Raw genomic sequence first — 19,964 nt, forward strand, 5'->3', positions numbered from 1 at the left:
CCTGAAGAAACTCACACCCACTACCTCTTTCTGATGTGTCTCAGGCTGATTTTGCATGCTAAAAATGCTCCATTGTTGGCATGGGGATTGCCCCGGCGCAATGGAGAGTTTTGCACAGCTCACAGCACTGCAGCATGTCTGCCACGCTGTTACCCCGGAGTTCCCCTGCAGCAGTGGTTTTCCAGAACTGCAAAAGTTGAGGACCTTTTTTCAATGCCCTTCTGTTGTTCCGGTGGCTTCTCCTGCCATGAAAACTCCTCAGCAGCAGAACGAGGCCATTTTTCCTGCCTCACCACTCTGGCCTACTCCTCCAATTAACAGCCGCCTTCCCCCACCCCTTGCAGTGGAATAAAAAACACAGAGGGAAAAACCTTGCAAAATTTTGCAAAACTCTTGAGAAACCTTGCAAAAAAGTGGTGTGTGAAGCCGCAGCAAACGGGAGGACAGCGATTCCCTTGCACACACAAGGAGTTTAGATGTGGGAGGGGCGAGGGTACTGATTTCCAGTGCCTGTTTTGTGCAGAGTCATTTAAAACTAAATTGGTAAAAGTGAGGGGGGGACGGGGGGAGATTCAACCAATCAGAACACAGAAAAGAGGTTGTCTGCACATGCGTAGAATCATTGCCGAAGACCTTGAGGTGCAAGTGGAGGAGAGCGGGGGGGGGGGAGGGGGGGGCAAAGTCAACAGCAGGGTAAAGAGTGCCATGGCAGCTGCGCTCCTGGATACAGCACGGGCCATTTTTACTGTGCAAATCAGCCTCACTATTATGAGAAACAAAGAACAAGTACAAAGCAAACACATACACAGTGAACTATGAAGGGTAATTTCTGAGGCTTCCTAATTCTGAAAGGGCCTGGGTACAGCATAATAATACATTACTGTAACAAAATTTGTGGCTTTAAGCTAACCAGCATCTCTAGATGTGTCTGTGCTGGGGGGAGTAAAATATAATGTAAGACAGGCCAGTCAGACCATATTGATAACTGCAATCCTAGAGAAACATGCTTTAAAATCTACTGAAATGAATGGGTTGAGAAGGCTGTAACTCAGCTCGGGATAACATTGTCAGACAGCCAGGTGAGGCCTTCACTTGGCAATCAATTCCTCAGCATTTCCCACCAAGCATCTACATTTATCTTCAACCATATCTCCACTTCTATTCACACATTACAAAATCCTAGTACCCCCACATATCTATCCCTTTCATATTGCCAGACATGTTCCAGGACTGTGATTTATGGATCACCTCCACCCCAACCCACACACACGCACACACACCTTATGTTTGCCCAACCCAAGAAAGCCCCTGTGGACAGTAACTAATATTGGCTCCTCAGGGCTAATTCAAGTCAGCATGTCTGAGAATTAAACAAGCCCTGAATTCCCAGAGCAAATTTGGTCAATAGGACTGGGGTGGTCACAAGGACTTTATAATATGTAGTTAGGCCCTCAGTGTCTGTCCTCCACTCACATGGATGAGTAATTCCAAATTCCATGATAGACAAGCTTTTACAGCTTCCATGAACAGGAAAATGTTTAAAGTTTCCATAACACATAGATCACCCATATGCATCTTGGATTAGAGCCTGCAGATACCTTTAGCTAACAGTAACACTTTCCATTGGTGAAAGGAGTCTTCTGCTGACCCTCTTGCATCAATGGAAAACAGAAATCCAGTGGCACCTTTAAGACTAAGATTATTTTGGCATAAGTTTTCATGAGTAAAAACCTCACATCAGCAAAAGGTTCCTTGCGCCAGAGGGAAGAAGTACAGTTAGCAGAAGAGATGCGTAGAATCCAATCTTGTATTTTATGTTTCCATAATACTAAGTTCTTTTCTGCAAGATTTCATGGTATTGAATTCACAGAAGCAGACTCCAATGAAACCCCAAGTAACATATGAAGAATAGGCTTACCTGTCATTTTGGTACCTAGGCAGTCTGGGCAGCACTGTATAGGAGGCACAAGAGGCTCTGCACAGATGCTTGGACAGGGCCTTTTTTCACAGCTCACCTCTCCGAGCTGAAGAGATAGCATGAAACAGATAAGAAGCTTTGTCTTACAGAGAATTAATATTGCCATATGCGTAGTTTCCTTGAAACCCCTTCACTCAAGAAGGGGATTGGTGGTGCAGGCAAAGGCTATTCGTTACTTCAAGGGAGCTCTCAAATTAAGGGGCATCAACAAGCCATCTAGGCTTATTAAGGGCAAGAAGGAGCACCACTGCCACCCAGTCTGGGTATCAGAAGGTGACTCTTTTGAACAACATCCATCACTGAACATCAGTCATTCTCCCCACCCCCCAAGTCTCAGTCACTCTGCAAGGTGCCTAAATAGCTGTCTTCTTCTGAGAGAAAAGCTCACCTGACAGGTGCATTGAATGCAGGGTTCACCCTCTGGTACAAAGGTATGTCCATTCACCACTTTCCTTCCCTTGTAATTGCAATCTGTCAAAGCAATGACAATGCAAGAGCTTTTAAAAACAGCCCCACTGGAGTGATAAATGGCCAGATAGAATGAAAAGCTGCAACTCAGAGACTGTATGGCACACAACTGTAGTATACTGGTTACTTTAAGTCAGATGTAAGGCTACTTTGTGTCAGGTAGGCAGCAAGGGGTGGAGGGCGGCAGAAAAGAATCAGGTATATATTTGAGTACAGGAAATCCACACCAGTGACCAATACAAACTGGAATTTTAAGTTTTGGTCTCAATCAAAAAACGCAACACTGACTACATATAGACAACTAACAACTAATAGAACTGTGACATACAGATATAGATGTGTGTACATAAATGACCAGAAGAATTAAAAAGTACAAAATCAGATTACTTATTGTACTATTTACTGCTATGTGAAAGCATGAAAGCTCTCAAGTTAAACTGCACTCTTCAGCAGGCAAAATGGAAAGTACTTGGTTTAGAAGTTATAGACAGAGAGCAAAATTGCAGGTGCAGTTGACAGTGGGAGCCAGTATTTGACTTAGCACTGAACTAGGCATGATGAAAGGAGATCAACAGGTATTGGACATCATGTAGCATATTTTAAGAAAGCTGATTGCCATCAGAGGAACAGTGTGACGTAGTGGTTAAATAGTCAAACTAGGATTTGGAAGACCCAGGTTCGAATCCCCATTCTGCCATGGAGCTTGCTGAATGACGCTGGACCAGTCACACACTCTCAGCTTAACCTACCACAGAGGGTAATTGTTGTGAGGATAAAATGGAGGGGGGGGGGGATAGGTTTTTGAGTCCCCACTGGGGAGAAAAGTGGGATTTAATATATCAAGAGATTAAAAGGCCCCAAGGTACTTACCATGACAAACAGGACAGCACTCCCCTTCAGAGTGGAAAGGGTATGTACAGAAGACAATACAGTCCACAGGGGAACAAGCCACAGAGCCCAGCTGCAAGATAATTATACACAAAAGGGGGACATCGAGATCTTACATCACTGGCAGACAGGCTACAATTTCAAACTCAGTCCCATCACGAGAGGTGTAACACTTCCAAAGATATAGATCAGTGATTCCCAACCAGGGTTCCATGGTACCCTGGGGTGCCATGAGCACGTCCCAGCGGTGCCGTGGCAATGCTACCAGCCTCCCTCACTTTTGTGGTGTCTCCCGCCAGCACCAGCAAGAATATGGAGCTGGCCCAGGGGGCAGGGCCTGCCGCAAGGTCAGCAGCCACTTCCCACCCACCACCCACCCTCCGTGCTTCCCTTCACCCTGGGAGGGAAAGGTGGGGGGTGGCAAGCAGGGGAACTGGGAGGGGAAGGTCGGGGGAGGATGGCAGGGATACCGTGAGATATGAAGAGTGAGTTCAAGGGTACCGTGACATCGAAAAGGTTGGAAAACACTGGTATAGATGGTACTTTTAATGTTCAGAGTGTTCAGAGACTGCTACTTGCACAAGAAAACTTCATAGCAGTACAGTAATAAAAAGTCAGAGTGTTTAAAAAAAAATAGAAAACCTTGCAATTTATTGTTAACATTTTACAGCACGAATAGGCTCCCATTCTCCCAACCTCACATAACGGAGGGAGAATAGCTTTAGTGCTGAGGGTGAGAGTTAAAGGTGCAGGTTGCCAGTTGATATCTGGCGCCAACGAGGGGATGGAAAGACACCATCAGGAGAAATCCAGAAGTGATATGTCACTCTAGAAATCACTGATAACTCTATGATCCTAAATTCTAAGTAGTAATGTGTCATGAGCTCAAGACCGAGGGCTCCAGTCTTGTCTCTAGAAATCCGGGTTCTTTTCCAACCAGGCACTCCAGCTGCTGAGTTTTTAAAGTCTTTATTTCAAAAGATAAAATAAGAAAGACTGCTTTTACATAGTTTCCTCAGCATAGCACATTCTCATAGGATTCCTTTGTTTCAAAACTCAGAGCCATGGCGGGGAGCTGGTTCCCTGAGCCTGGCCCAAGGTGGAATCTCCTTAGCCTTTGTTCTCACTTCCCAGGAAAACTCTGTTCCGGCCATGAGGTAATTTAGGCCTTTTGGTTTCTGAATCTCTCCACCACATAATGTGCTGCCACTTTTGGTTTTCCTCAGAAGTGGCATCAATGTCAATCAATGTCATACCAGGTGACCAGTTCTCTTCAACAGTCACAAAATGCCCTCTGGGGGAAAAACAGTCTTTACACATCACTAGAAGTCCAGAAGCTCGGGAAACCCTTAGGTAGAGTTTCCAATCTCCAGGTAGGACCTGGAGCTTTCCTGGAATTACAAATGGTCACCAGACTGCAGAGGTCAGTACCACTGGAGGAGATGACAGTTTCAGAGGACAAATGTTATGCTGTACCATAGATTGTAGATGAACCCCCCCCCCCCACACACACACACACACAGATTCTTCCCTAAAATGTCCTGGAATTTCCCAAGCTGGAATAGAGAGCCATATCCTAAGGGCAGGGAGTTCTGAAGCCTGAAGGCCACAGATGAGAAACCACAGCTGAGAAACTACTCATCCCAGGCCCTTCAATCTCTCAGCTGCGATCTGAGAGCCAAACACTTACCAAACAAATGCAACTTAGGCAGGGATCCAAGATGGATGGGAATGTCTCATTATTGTAAACAATCTTTCCTGCATAGGTACAACCTGCAGTTAGGAAAGAAAAAAATGTGTTGAGTTTGGTCCCATCATGTGCCTACGCAACACTGAACATGGAACCTGATAGACAGCTTAAGGGTTTAGTAACTGAGTATGACAAAACATGAAATGAGAGGTGGTGGCACTTTACCTGTAGGAATGCTTCAAGTCCCACTTAATGGGGCCTGGGGAGGAAAGCAAGGAAAGCAAGGACCCCTGTTCCAGCCCCCAAGGAACAGATGGTGTTTCACTCACTTGCCTGAGAGTATCCTACAGGGGTGAGAGTATCCTACAGAGTGAGAGTATCCTACAGGGGAGCTAAGTGGAACCATCACTACCACAAGGGCTTAAATGGCTCTTTTCAGCTGTCAAAGCACCGCATCAGTACATTCAAAACATGTCTAGATCATAAGATGAGCCTTATTGGGTCAGACCAAAAGTTGACTTAGCTGTCAGGTGTTTCTGGGAGGCAAAAGCACCCCCATACTGTTCAGGAGGTGCAACTTCTAACCCTTGAAGGTTCAGTTTAACAAGCACGGCTGGTTACCACGGACAGCCCTATCCTATGAATAGGATAGGTTACCACTGACAGCCCTATGAATTCTTCTAGTCTCCTTTTAAACCAAAGGCCATCATCACATCTTGTTAATTCCATCTTAACTATGGATTATATAAGAACATAAGAATTCATCCTCATAACTCAATTTGTGTACCTGACAAATAGCATTTTGCTGCAAACCCCTCCATTTATCACTCATAGACTAAATAATAATTCAAAGTTCTGCAAACATGCTTATACAATCATAGTAAACAAGACAATTAAAACCAACAATTTGAGTTTTCTGGCTAGAGAATGTGGCAGGGCCAGAGTAAGGGGGAACTGAGACTGGGGCAAGCGCACACCCTGCGCCCCTGACACGCCCTCACCCGCTGCGCCCCCGTACCGTCACATGCCCAGTGCATCGCGCACCTTCCCTGTCCCCTTGGCGCTATGCAACTGGAATTCTATTTTGTCAAACAGAAAAATATCTGATGTTTCAGAGATGGAAATAGCTTGCTGTGAAGATGGAGCTTACCTGCTGAGCAGTCAGGGCAGCACTGGCCAGGGATCCGTATTGGATGAGGACATGTCTCTAGGCAATCTGTCCTCTTGCAGCTCACGGAGCCATCTGCCTGCAATAGAAAAAAACTTCACAGAAACCCACAACACAAACAGCCAGACTGCTGAAGATGGATTGGTCAGTCTCACAGATTCTTTGCCCCAGAAGCAGGTTGAATTTGCAACACGTAGCTTTCTTATAGCACCAAATATCACCTGCCTCAATATCAGCTTTCAAAAGACTTCAGAACCATTAAGAACATAAGAAGGCCCTGCTGGATCAGAGCAGTATGGTTCATCTAGTTCAGAAACCTGTTTCACATGTTGACCAGAGAGTTACTCTGGAGGGCCAACAAACCTGGTAGAGAGGCCAAGGCCTGATGCTGCCTCCTGGTATTCAGCACTGCCTCTCAGTAGTCACTATGGCTAGTAGCCATTGATGGTCTCTCCTCCATGAATTAATCTAATTCCCTCTTAAAGTCATGTATGCTAGTAGCATTGAGTATGTTAGTAGCTTGGAGTGTATACATCTCAAGTTATATTATTTGTTTGGTAATCAAATAATTTGTCTTTTTCTATTTTGCATCTCTTGCCCATCAACTTCATCAACAAATTCAAGTATTATTTGGAGAGGGGGGGTGGGAAGTGTTCTATCCACTTTCTCCATCCCATGGATAATCTTATAAACTTGTAACATGTTCCCCCTTAGCTGTCCTTTTTCAAGACTGAAAACAGTTCCAGACTCTCATAAGAATGGTGCTCCAACCCTTTAACCGTCTTGGTTGCCCTCTTCAGTACATTTTCCAGCTCCACAATATTTTTTCTGACAGATGGCGATCAGATCCAAACACAGTATTCCAAAATGAGGTCACACCACAGTTTAAACAGTTTGCATCCATAATATACCATTGGAAAGCCTATGGAGTGCATTTGTACAGTTTTTTCTTAGAAAAGTTACTGATAACCTTAGCATTAAAATTCTAAATTCTCATTAGCATACATATAGCACAGCCTACAGCTGCACAACCTCTCTAGTTTGTTTCATTTTTAAAAACATTAAAATGTTATCTTTCAATTATCCACATGGCAGCTTACATAATGTGGCAGATTGAATGACACTCCCTGTCTGCAGACTGGGAACTTGCCATTGTATACATAAAATTCAAGATCTGAAAGCTTCCTAAGTAACCACAATCTAAGCCCTACATTTTCTAGGCTTGTCACTGACAAAAACAATGGAGCTATCCTATCCAGGGCTCCCAATGTACAAAGGCACACTATATTACTGGCCTTGGCTACTGGAATGCAGCAAAAACAACCATCGTTCAGAAAGATTTTAAAAGAGTGAAGTAGAGCAGGTTATCATTCACCTGGCAGATGCATAACTCACAGGGATCACCCGGTGACCAGATCTGTCCAACTGGAAATTCAACTCCATTGTCATCCACAAAGCAACCTGACCAAGGAGGGAGAGATGATGAAATAGAGCTTTTGCACAACTAAATCTCAGCAACAGAAAACAAGGTATATCTGGATGCTGACAAGGGATGCACTTTGGGTAACACATTGCAGCATCCCTGTGGTTTAGTGATTGGAGTTCCAGATTAAATCCTAGGACAGTGATGGCGAACCTATGGCACAGGTGCCAGAGGTGGCACTCGGAGCCGTCTCTGTGGGCACACACACACAGAGTTCATCATGTGAGCGCGAAAAATCACCCACACACACACATCTAGACTGGCCTGGGCCACTAAGCACGATATGCGCGCACCGTGGTGACCAGGGAGGACTTGGCTGGCGGGCCTTGTGCCTGTGCTCTGGGTGGCCTCTGCCTGGGGGGGCGGGGGCACAGAGGATGCAGAGATGCTAGAGAGGCACAGAGTGGTGCACGCAGGACTTGCTGAAGGCTAGAGCAGGCTGGCCCCTGCTCGAGCCGGTGGGGCAGAGGAAGAGGGAGCCAACCAGTTTTTTCTAAACTAAAACCTCAGCATTCAGGTTAAATTGCCGGGTTGGCACTTCGTGATAAATAACTGGGGTTTGGGTTGCAATTTGGGCACTCGGTCTTAAAAAGGTTCACCATCACTGTCCTAGGAGGTCTGAGTTCAAATTCCCACTCAGGCATAAATTTTACCAGGTAATCTTGGACATGTAGTTCTCTTTCACCCTAACCTACCTCAAAGGGCTGTTGTAAGGATATAATGGAGAAGAAAGACTCAAAAGCCCCTTAGAGGAAGGGTGGGATAAAATATACTAAAGGTATAGATTTAGCAGACAGTGAACTCTGCCCTTTGCTAATAATTCATACCTGCAGATATTTTCATGCCACTGGGCATAGCAACATGTGAAAAACTGATTGGCATTTGGGATCCTACCTGCCACAGATGCAGCCTTTCGGCAGGTGTAGCAGCACTGCCCTGGGGCCAGCAGCCAATCCTCTCGAGGACACTCCAGAGTAGGACAAGGGGTGAAGGAGCATTCAACTTCACCTTGCTGCGGAAGGAAGTGGATGGAGGCACATGTGACATATAAAAAGAGAGAGATTTAGAAACAGGATGAAGAGAGCTCTCTGCAACCTATTCTAATAATCTGTTAAACTAGGGATGTCTGGTTCTATAACTTCTGAACAACACAGGGTTATCCTAATTCATCAATACCAAAACAAAAAGGGAAATAAAAAACTTCAACCAAAACACACCAGATAACCAAGAAGGTTGACAAAAAGCCTATTAACAGAATACATTACAAATAATTTTAAACATTCATTAAAACTGAACAGGTTTGAGTTAATAAGCTTTCCTCAGTGGTACGATTGTTACAATATACATAATAAAGTAAATCATTCAAAAGACAGCATTTCTGGGCAAGCTTTAAATCTGTCAGCTTTCTTGGTTACCTTGTCCTAATTCACCAGCACTGTCCATGTTGTCTCTGCTCTCCGTCACTATACTGAACCTCCAGGTCATCAAAGGGGCATCCCTGTCCAGTGAGCGTCAGACTGAAATTAGGATTGCTGCATAGCCCATTTTAAATTAACCTTGTTACAGTAATACAGAAAATTATTTCTCAGCGCAAAGCAGCAGGCACCTTCAAATGTGCACAGATTTTGAGGAATTGAGATATCCTGCTAACTGACATAATCTACCAGCAAAGCAGACAGAAATTTCCTATCTCCCTTGTATCAGCAAATAAATAAGGAGATTTTATATGTGCTGACATGGGATTGCTTGCCTGTGAATCAATACTCAACCAGAGCAAAATGAATGTACTCTCCTAATAATCAGGATATATGAATGAATTATTTTATTATGGCAAAATAATCAGTAAGAGCATGCAATTTCAAAACATGCATTTGCTGGATTTCACCCATTCTAATTCCTGTTCATCTCTTCACCAATATGCTTCCTACTAGGAGAGATGGCAAACTTGGAGTGCCTTTTGTGTATCAGAATGGCCACAAAATCCTCTGGGAGGAGCTCAAAGGATTACTTGGTACCTACCCTGCACACACAGGTGGTACAGTCATCTCCATCCAGGCTGAACTCAGCTCCTTCTACGTATGTCAGCCCACGGAAATGACATTCTGCTACAGAAGAAAACAACAGTAGGTTCAGTATTGCTACAGAAGATCTATAACAGGAAATTCTGAATATATTAGCAGCCATCCAAATGGCTATCTGCTGGAAAACAGGTGCAGTGGGAAGATCACTCAATTGGAAGTTCTCCAGATAATTTTCACAGAAAACTAGCATCGCAGGGCACAGTTTTCTAACTTTATTTTCTCCCTGGCATGAGAGTATAGATTTTTTTAAAGCAAAAGATAATTTAAAAAATGTAATACTCAACCAGGCCATTTGGATTCAAAGGCCACTGTAAACAAGACAATTTGATCAAGAACAGTTAACAGTTGGAAAGGTTGTGTTGGTTTTCCTGTTCTGTGTCCTCTGGTTTATTGTTCTTTCTCCTGTTACCCAATTTGGTGTGGTCTGCTCCTTTCAGAGTAGGGAATTAGAGAAGGGCAGACCTTGCTTAACAAGAGGTTGTGCAAGCTCAAAATCTTGGTTGCCAGAGTTTATAAAGAGTTACTTTTGCAAGAAATCCACAAAAGAGTGAAGTGCAGTTTAACAATTTTATTAAAGGAAAAATAATAAAAATAAGAGCACACAATAATCACAGCAGCAGAACACACACACAGGCCTAGGATGCATGTAGAGTTGAGTGGATAGGTTTGGAAAAGTAGACAGATTAGTGTGGGAAGGGTTATGCTAACTTATCTTGGAGGGGATGGTCCGATGAACAGAGCCTAGTGACCCATGCTGGAAGAAGAAGCAATGTGTTGGGGGCAATATCAACAGGCAGAGAGGTGTCCAGAAGATACTCAGAAAGGGAAATGGGCCTCTAGTTTGCATTAAGAGACCCTTAATCTCCCAGGACAAAGAAAAGCCTTGCCTTTTCAGGGAAAGACAAGAGAGAGACAAACTTAAGTGTTGGGTAGTTAATCTAATGGGTTGAGCACTTGGCTTAAGTGGCTAAATCTGAGAGTGCTTGAAGGTGGGGAAGGAGCTGATTTAATCACAGCTTTAAAACAATGGCAATGCAAATAGAGTGGTCTTTTAGAGTGAAGTTAGTTAGAGGAAGAAAGCAAGATTAGTATTGTGATGGCAGGAACACCTTGGAGCAACCACATTCACATGTTCTTTGACTCAGTGAGGCAGCTAGATCAAGGCTGGAGGTGAAAACTGCTATTTTCAGCAGAAGGGATTGTGTTTACCTTAATCCCTTTAAGAAAGGAGAGGCAGATTATTTTGCAAGGCAGATACGGATGAGGGGAAGTCCAGTCAAGACTTCTGTCTTTATGAGTAAACTAGCCAATAAAGAAAAAAAATAGCACTTTGGCACTGCACTGCTAGGCACCCCAAGGGTTGGCAGGATGGGAAGAGACAGGGTTCCCCCAACCCACCTTGGGTTGGTCTAGTAAAAATCCTGGATATGTTGTGTTTGTATATCTATATGTTTTCATTACATTGTTAAATATTTTACACATACATTTAAATATTGTAATGTTTTGATGTTCATCACTTCAAAGGCAGCACAGAAAAGTTTTATATATATATAATCTCATCTCCACATGGAAGCTACTAACTTCTTCCTGGGGAAAGGACAGTGCCCAGGTATCCCTAAAAGCTGGTGCATGAGCTTAGTGTGAGATGTTCAGAGAGACCTACCTGGCTGGCAGGGACAACAGTCTGTCTGGGGAGAGCTGGTACATGGCGTAGGTGTACATTCAGGAGAGATACAGGATACATTACCTGCCTGGAATCAAGAAACAAGAAATATTATAGTGAAGACATGCCAAAGTTCAACCTAGCCTAGCCTGACATTTCTGACTTCATTTCCTGTCATCTTTACCAGACACCACATAAGCATCGCCTTCAGTGAAGAAAGACAATAGTTACAATGACCAATAACCACCAATCCCACTGAAATGTTAAGATGCCTTCCCAAAGTGCTCTGACTGGTGATGGCCTTAGGTGCAGCTCATCTATACACCACCCCTTGCAAAGGCTCCCTTTGTTACAATAGATCTGAACGTTCAGAGATTTCCAAGACTGGTTGCTAGGGCTCACATTTGGACAACTTCAGTAGCTATGAGGGAAAGCTGGCCAACCATGAAGGTTCAAAAGGCAGGAGGCATGGATTCTTCTGAAAGGGACAACCCTCCTGATGTACAGCTTTGGGGCTGACCATCCTGACTGTGAGGTCATTGCTAGACCTGGAGTAGAAGGTAGTCTTCTGTGAGCAGATTCAGCATGGAGAGATGGGAGGCACAAAGTGTCAGGAGGCCAGTTATTATGGGGATTTTGCTATTGCTGCTTTCTGTATGCTGGTTGGTGGTGGAATGGGTTAATTGCATTTCTAACTGACTTTCAACTGTCTGTTGAATGATGTTATACTGTACCAGGTGCTTCCTGGCCATCTCTACTGTTATCTCTTTCACAGTTCCTTTTGGGCGCGCTTTCCCAGGATGGGGGTGGGGGTGCAAGCTGCTTTAACTACTGGGTTTTGCGCAGGCAAACTCAGTTCTGGCATGACCAGAGAAGATCCTCAATACTTAATAAACTATTGTTCTTATACATGAGTTTGTTTTAGTTTTGGGGATTCTGACACAAAGGCAGAAGCTGTGGCTGGTCTTGATTTGGTCTTTCATCATTGTGTCATCCTCCCTTCTCTTATGAGCTTGATATCTTGTTTGCATGCTTAGGAAACAGCCATTCCTGCTCCGTGGTATTAATGAGCTCAAATTGCCTCCACGTTTCCAGCCCACAGTCCCTGGATCATTGTAAAATGCTTGACCCACCCTTCGGACTCTCATACATGCCACTAATTCAGAGCACATGCACTGCCCATTACATGAAATGCTGTCTCCTGTGAAAGCCACTGATGGTAGCACAATAAGCAATTTGTTTGCAAAGCAAAACACAATGCTGAGCTCCATGAACTCTAAGACTCACCAGGCAGACACAAACTGTGCAGTTCTCCTCAGAGAGAGCAAAAACATCCCCCTCAGCTCTGGCAATTCCATCATATAAACAGCCTGCAGGAGGTAGAAATCAGAGAGGGTGTTAAATGAAAATCTTCTGCTCAGTCCCCACCCACCCAAAACCCTTTGGGGTCTGGTGTACTATTTATTCTCAATAAAAACTTGGCTGAAGCATTAAGCTGCTCAGAGGTTACAGCTGAGAAACAGGAAATGTCAAGCAGTAAATGTCTGAGTGTGTGAGAATGGGGATTTGAATTGTATCAAGAGATAAGTGGAGATATAGTTTGGTTCAAACCAACCAAAGCCTCTCTGAAGGTCTCTTTCAGAGGAACAGTTTGAGAAGGGAAAGAAAGAATATTTAGAAGACTCATTGAAGGGAAACTGCTAGTAGGTATAATATATCAGGAAAGGAAGGGAAAGAAGTACATGGGAAAATGCAACTTTGATTTGTCAATGTACATAACAGTTGGTGACAGAAATGAGATTATTCTTCTCCCAAGACATTTTGATTCAGAAGAATGGTACAACTGATCCCTGACTTTTTCATTAGAGCTATATTCCTTTAAAAGTTGACCCTTGGAATACATTAAGCACCAATGCACACATTATAAAATCCTCAAGACTGCCACAAGGACTTTCATTTGGACATGTCCTAGGAATTCTATGCTCAGAACTTAAATCCCAGGCATGTGTAGGTCCCACATGGATCAAGGTCATGGTGTGCAGAGGGAGGTCTTAAGCTCCTGTGCAGCTATTGAAACTGTACTGGCAGGACGCTATTTGCCTCGCTGGGAAAGTATAATCATTTCAATGACAGAGCAAATGAGGCCATTTCAGGTCAGGAAAATAGTGTGTAGGAGAGGCTTAACCTATACACCATGGTCCTGATTCAAATGGGACCAGCACGTGCTTGGGATTTAAGTTCCAAGTACAGAATTCCCAGAACATCTTTGACTGAAACACCTCTGGGAGCCACAAGGACTTTCTAATGTGTGAACTAGCCCTCAGGAAACTGGAAGGGCCTTGAGAAATCATCACGGAGCTTTAGCCATAGCTTCAACAGTAAATTCAAATAGACAGCTTGAGCGGAATAGGGAATCTGGGGTAGTAATGCTCTCAATAAATATTTAGGTTGAATTTCTCACCTGTACAGCTAGGACAACACTTCCCCTCCTCTGCAGGAACTGGATGGGAGCAGGTAATCTGGCATGTCACTGCTATACACAACACTTGCCCACCCTGCAGCAGGAAAAGAAAGGCTACCTTAAGGATAGCAGCTAAGGAACAGTAGTAGACTTGGGAAGGAGGAGCCTAGTGTATATCACATACCTCACAGGAGCAATTCAAGCAGCCTGGCTCCGTCCAATGGCTGCCATTCTCATGAGGAACCCCTTCATGCCAGCAGATAGAAGGCAGGGAAGCAGGGGAAACTGTAGGAGAAGGGGTACTTGGGGAAGGGGGTAGTGTAACCTCCTCCCATAGGAATGATGGTGGCAAATGGCTTGTCATCACTGAGGGCCTGGCAGTTCGTAGCAAAGGGGCCATGTCGAAAGAAGGACTGGATGCAGGGAATGTATGAGTAGGAGAGGCTGCAGGTGGAAGTGTAGAAGAAATAGACAGGAGAGAGGAAGGGGGCTGAGTTGTGAGTACAATCTGTGGAGCAGGAGCTCTGGAAGGAGGGGAGCCTCTGGGAGGCTGAACAGGTGCCATAGACTCTGGAGAAAGATGCAGCACAGTGGGTGGATGCTGGAGAGACTGAAGAATTGGAGATGGGGCCAGGCTGGCCTTTGAAAAACCTGTGGGGGGAAGGGGTGAGGGAGGGAAGCACAAAAAGCCAAGTAAGGCAGACATCTCCAAATTTTGTACCCAAAATATTTTGTACCCAAAATATATAAACTGGTCACCAAAACCCAAAATATATAAACTGGTCACCAAAACGCATTCCAGAATGCCCAGGAACTCTAGCTGCCTCTCTCATTGTATATTCATACTGTGGGGGATTTCTACTAGAGGGGAAAGCCACTCTTTACACTGATCACCTGTCAGGTGGCACACTTGACATCAAACGGGATCCTAGTTTCTGTCATGGTAATGGGTTTCCTCAACTGTCTCCTGCTGCCTTTGTGCTTTGTAACCTGTAGTAATGTATATTGCGCCCAAGCGCCAGTTTGTCTGATAGCCCTTCCTATGGGCTTGAGAACTACGGGTTTTTGCATTCCTGTTCTGAAGTGCTTTGCTTTGATATCTCTGGGGGGTGAAGGGAAGAGGGCATCTTGGTGGGCATAAAAAGGGGTGCTTGGGAAGCCATTCTTTAGAACTGGCTTCTTCTGAGGCCATGCTGTCGTCTGTCAATAAAGGCTTTTGATTGAAATTACTGAGTCCAATATTGCTACAGATTTGGGGCTTCACATAACCACTTCAGCCTCCTATTCCTAATGGGAAACTGCCCTCCCTCACAACCCTCAACCACAGAGAACAGGGACCATACAAACTCCCTAACGAATTTTAATTGTTAAATTATGCATTTCTATATTCCCTACATAAGGGCCAAAGCAGATGCAAATCATTATGTGTACCTGTCATATTTTTAGAACCCCATATAGCCAATAAGGAACTATGGAAAAATGGGGAGAGTTAGATCAGGGACACAAGTCTGAGAAAAAAGTGAAATAATGCCCCCTCCTCCAGGGCAGCTTTCCTAACTCAAACATCAGCCCTATTCATGCAATTATTATGACGTTCGGGGGGGGGGGGGGATCAAGGGAGAGTAGCATACAGATCTAGTTTGGCCATCTCTTTTCTCATTTGCTAACCATTTTTCTCCTCACCAGCAGCAATGTATATCCTTGTCCCCAGACTATATCACAGTACTTTCAGAGTCATTACTTGTACAGGACAGGAGATCGATGTCTTTCTTCTAGAGACCACTTCTGTAGAGATTTTTTATTCTCTAACAAATTTCACACAGAAATATCTGGTAGCTGGAAATATTACCTTCTGCCTCACCACCTCCCAGCTAATATATTATTTGCAGTGGTGGGATTCAGCCACCAGTTTGGTAGAACCGGTACATAATTTTTTGTTGAGTTCGGGGAATTGGTTGTTAAAAGCAGCTTTCAGAGCCCTGGAGTAGCTGGGTGCCCAACTGCTCTGAGGCGCTAAAAGCCCTGGAGCGCCCTCTCCCAGGAGAACGAGGAGGCTTTCAGAGCAGTGGCGGCAAGGCCCCATTGCCCCCCTTTACCCCCACAAGAAGTTCCTCTGCAATAGGTAAGTGGGCGGTGGCGGGCGCACGGTGGAGAGGGGGAGCACAGCAGGGGGAGGTACGGCAGGGTGGGGGGAACCGATTGTTAAATTATTAGAATCCCACCACTGATTATTTGGTGTAGTTGAGTGTAATGTAGAACATGACTCTGTAAACAACCTGAACACCTGTGGTGATAGTGCCTGTCATATTACTTGGGATCAGTGACAAAACATTTTCTTGTGCCTTTATGATTCTTTATGAAATTGTGAACACAGCCTTTGAAGATGAACACTCCCTCCCTAGAAGTGTTTATGCATTCCTTCAAAAAGAACAGCAAATGCCAGTTAAATTATTCCATTCCCTTGAAGTCCCAGACTATTTAGCTCTGCAGTTCTACTTGGTATCTAGGAATCTGTGTCACATTGACAACATCATCCAGAATTCAATGGGCATAAAAGAATCCTACTCTACTTAGGATGACACTAATAGAGTTCCTTTTTCCTATTACCCAGTGGCATGTCTTTCAAAGACTCCACACAAGATCTCTTACCTTCACAGGACACTCTGTCCACACTCAGCCGGTAGCCTGAGTAACAGCTGCACATAAAACTCCCCATTGTGTTGTGACAGGAGTGCTGACAGGTTCGCTTCTCACTGGGCCGGCGACATTCATTCACATCTGCACAAGATGCACAAGATGATAGAGACTTACACCAAGACTGGGTTGACTCAGTAAGGATCTAGTTCATGTTCACATGATCAAATTGGGTTTCGACCAGGCTTAAGGCCTTTTTATGACATGTAGTTTTCATTAGCTGGGAAACAAGATAGGAAGTGGACAATTATGACATCTTAACTCATTCCTAATTCTGCAGGAATCCGGAGTGAATATACTAAAATCTCTGGAGCATTTCTGTTGCTTTCAAGCTAAGAAAATCTTTTCAGTCACCTCATAAGCAGTATTAGTGCCGTATAATGGCAGCTATGTAGGCATACCAATGTGTCAGTACTTAATATCGTCAATAAAAGCTTTTATGCCTTTACCAGTGGCATGGCAACTAAAGTCGCTAGTTCTAGTTGGGGAAAATTCTTATTTATTTAATTAAAACATTTCTACATCACTTTTCTGCCCTATCAGGGTCCACAAGGAAGCAAACATTTATTTAAAAATATTGGAGATTTGTAGGGGCAACAACTGGGGAAGGTAGAGTTTCTGTGGGGACTTCAGGTACAGGAGTGCAACAGCAATATGATGCCCAAAAGCACCATTTCCACCAGGAAAATGAATCTCTGTCTGAAGATTAGTTGCAATTTCAGGAGAAGTCCTGATCCCTGCCCCTGGGTCAGTAATTCAAATGACAGACCTAAATTCAGCAAATGCAGGTTTACACAGCATGGAGAGGCAAGGATAGAAAAACTCCTGTTAAATTTCTGTTTGCCCAACAGTTGTTAATGGCACAGGAGACATAGAAAAGGAGTAGAATCTGAAGGCCCTATAATTAGCTATAAAGCAGGCTCTAGAAGAAAAGGGGACTCTTCTATACACATTATAAAAGATCTTTGAGACAAGTATTAAAATGGTAATAGCAGGGGGGTAGTGAGGAGGGAGAGGAGGCTCTTGCCCTGGCCACCACCACCACCCTGCCACCCCTGCAAAAAAACCTCTGTGATTCCTTTAAAATTAAGTTTATATTCCTTCTGGCCAACCAAGCAGCACTGGGACCAGCTAAGACTGGAGGACGAGACAAGACCAAGGAGGGCACACTCCTTCCCTGGTCTTGACTCCATCCAGTGGCGTATTTACCTAGGGACAGGGGTGCCTTCTGTCCCTGGGCACCACTGATCTGGTCACATGGGGGGCACAAAATCAGCCTCCCACGTGACCAGGAAGATGGCAAGGCAACAGGAAGTCTTGCTGCCTTGTCGTCTTCTGGTGCCGTTGGCCCAGCCCATGTCATCATCAACATGGGCAGGGCCAAGAAAGCCAGAGGATCCCCAAGCCAGCAGCTGGCAGTCCCTTCTGCCCTCCCCTCTGGGAAGGACAGAAGCAACTGGAAGGCTCTGTGCTGGGGCCTTTGCTTTTATAAACTCAGCCCCACTCCCAAGTTCAAAGCAGGCAGCCAGGAGAGGGTGAAGCTCGGGGGTGAAGCTGGGGTGGGCCCAGCCCCCAGCGTAGCAGGGTGGAGCCTGGAGAACAGATGTCTCTGGGCACCATCTGCCTAGGGACAGGGGGTAACCTCTGTCCCCGGGCACCACTGAACCAGTCACATGGGGGGTGCAAAATTGGGCCCCCCACATGACCAGGAAGATGGCAAGGCAGCAGGAAGTCCTGCTGCCTTGTCGTCTTCTGGTGCCCTTGGTGCCGCCCATGTTGTCATGTTGTCAGGGGCCGTGGCCCCACCCCATGTTGTCAGGGGGCATGGCCCCACCTCCAAGCTTACAAAAGCAAAGGCCCCGGGCGCCATTTCCCCCCAGTGTGCCTCTGTCTCCACCCCTAGTGTCTTGCCAACCTTGTTGCTACTCAGACTGCTAAAAGGAAAGGAAGGAAAGTAGGCTGAATTTAAAAGGAACAATTCCTTCAGCTTTCTTTCCCTCTAGCCATCTGAGTGTCACCAAGGCTAGCAAGATAAAGGAAGCAGAGACAAACCCTTGTCCCCACCCCCAGTTTCTTCATGGTTGCCACATGCCACATGCCACAGTGCTCAGATGGCTAGAAGGAAAGTAAACCGAGGGAACAGTTCCTTTAAAATGCACCTTCCTTTCCTTCTAGCCATCTGAGCACTGTGGTGCCAAGGCTGGCAAGACACTTGGGATGGGGACAGGGACAGGGAGGGCGCGCTGCTTTCCTGGCTTTGTCTCTACCCTTTGTGCCTAGCCAGCCTCTTGCCCCAGCACCATTTTCTCTAGCTACGCCCCTGGTTAATAGTAATTTTGAAGAAGAAACACCCCATAACCAGAAATCCTTTTTGTTTTCAAGAAAATAGCATTACTATGGCTTCTCTCCAGAATAAATTCCCAGGTGAGCATGCTAGAACACTACTGGGTTCTGCTCTCATTTTAAACAATTAAGAAGGCCCTTCCACCACCACCACCACCCCCTCCAATGACATTTCAACCTGTACAACTTAAATGTTATCAGGAGGCAGCAGGAGGGCATAAAGTTAGGTTGCCTCTATTAAGGGGAGGCAGCCTGTTCCTCCTATTCTCCCCAGCCAAAAAGATGTCACTTACCCAGGCAGGAGTGCCGGTTTCCATGCAGGTAAAAACCAGGCTGACATGAGCATCGGTAACTGCCAATGCTGTTCTTGCAGCGGTGCTGACAGGGTGTTGCTAAGCACTCATCAGTATCTGGGAGCAAAATGGACAACATCACTGTTACTTTCATTTGTCTCATTAACAAAATAACACTGCCCATCAGAAGAGCCTGATGAATCTGACAAGTGGTCCATCTAGCTGAGCATCCTATTTCACACAGTGACCAACCAGTTTTTCTGGTGGGCCAACAGCAGGGCAGAGAGCTGAGGCCTTCCCCTGATGTAGACTCTTGGCACTGGCATTCAGAGGTTTTCTGCTTCTGAATGTGGAGGCTTCTTTTAGTCACTATGGGTAGCTGCTGCTAATAGACCTATCCTCCATGAATCTGCTTAATCTCCCTTTAAAGCTGTCTGTTCCTGTGGCTCTTACCAGATCCTCTGGCAGGATCAACTTCATAGGATGCTCACCTCCAAGTATTTTGGAAGAGGGGGAAAAAGTTATCTCTGTCCACTCTCTAACCAATGCATAATTTTAGAAACCTCTATTATGTGTCCTCCTCAGTCATCTCTTTTCTAAACTGAAAAGTCTCAGGCTGTTCATCTTTTCCTCATAGGAAAGGTGATCTAACCATAGAAGCATAGAATTATAGAGTTGTAAGAGACCACAAGGCCTATCAAATCCAATCCCTTGCCATGCAGGTTTTCCTCTGGACACTTAAAAAAAACCCAGT

The 19,964-nt window shown here is 45.0% G+C and overlaps 1 protein-coding gene across 2 annotated transcripts in view; it reads right to left on the minus strand.

The window, feature by feature from the left end:
- VWCE (von Willebrand factor C and EGF domains) overlaps positions 1-19,964 on the minus strand; it is a 37,012-nt gene that overhangs the window by 2,734 nt on the left and 14,314 nt on the right. For both annotated transcript variants that reach the window (XM_048486938.1, XM_048486936.1), the window contains 14 exons: positions 19,211-19,327; positions 16,530-16,658; positions 14,065-14,531; positions 13,881-13,974; positions 12,707-12,789; positions 11,420-11,507; positions 9,695-9,780; positions 8,570-8,687; positions 7,568-7,653; positions 6,175-6,271; positions 5,025-5,107; positions 3,317-3,407; positions 2,367-2,449; positions 1,919-2,024 (listed from right to left, as the gene is read on the minus strand). In XM_048486938.1, coding sequence (XP_048342895.1) covers positions 1,919-2,024; positions 2,367-2,449; positions 3,317-3,407; positions 5,025-5,107; positions 6,175-6,271; positions 7,568-7,653; positions 8,570-8,687; positions 9,695-9,780; positions 11,420-11,507; positions 12,707-12,789; positions 13,881-13,974; positions 14,065-14,531; positions 16,530-16,658; positions 19,211-19,327 — 1,728 coding nt within the window. The remainder of the gene's footprint in view (positions 1-1,918; positions 2,025-2,366; positions 2,450-3,316; positions 3,408-5,024; positions 5,108-6,174; positions 6,272-7,567; positions 7,654-8,569; positions 8,688-9,694; positions 9,781-11,419; positions 11,508-12,706; positions 12,790-13,880; positions 13,975-14,064; positions 14,532-16,529; positions 16,659-19,210; positions 19,328-19,964) is intronic.

Source organism: Sphaerodactylus townsendi, linkage group LG02 (genome assembly GCF_021028975.2).
Source record: "Sphaerodactylus townsendi isolate TG3544 linkage group LG02, MPM_Stown_v2.3, whole genome shotgun sequence".
In the NCBI taxonomy this organism is placed as follows: domain Eukaryota; kingdom Metazoa; phylum Chordata; class Lepidosauria; order Squamata; family Sphaerodactylidae; genus Sphaerodactylus; species Sphaerodactylus townsendi.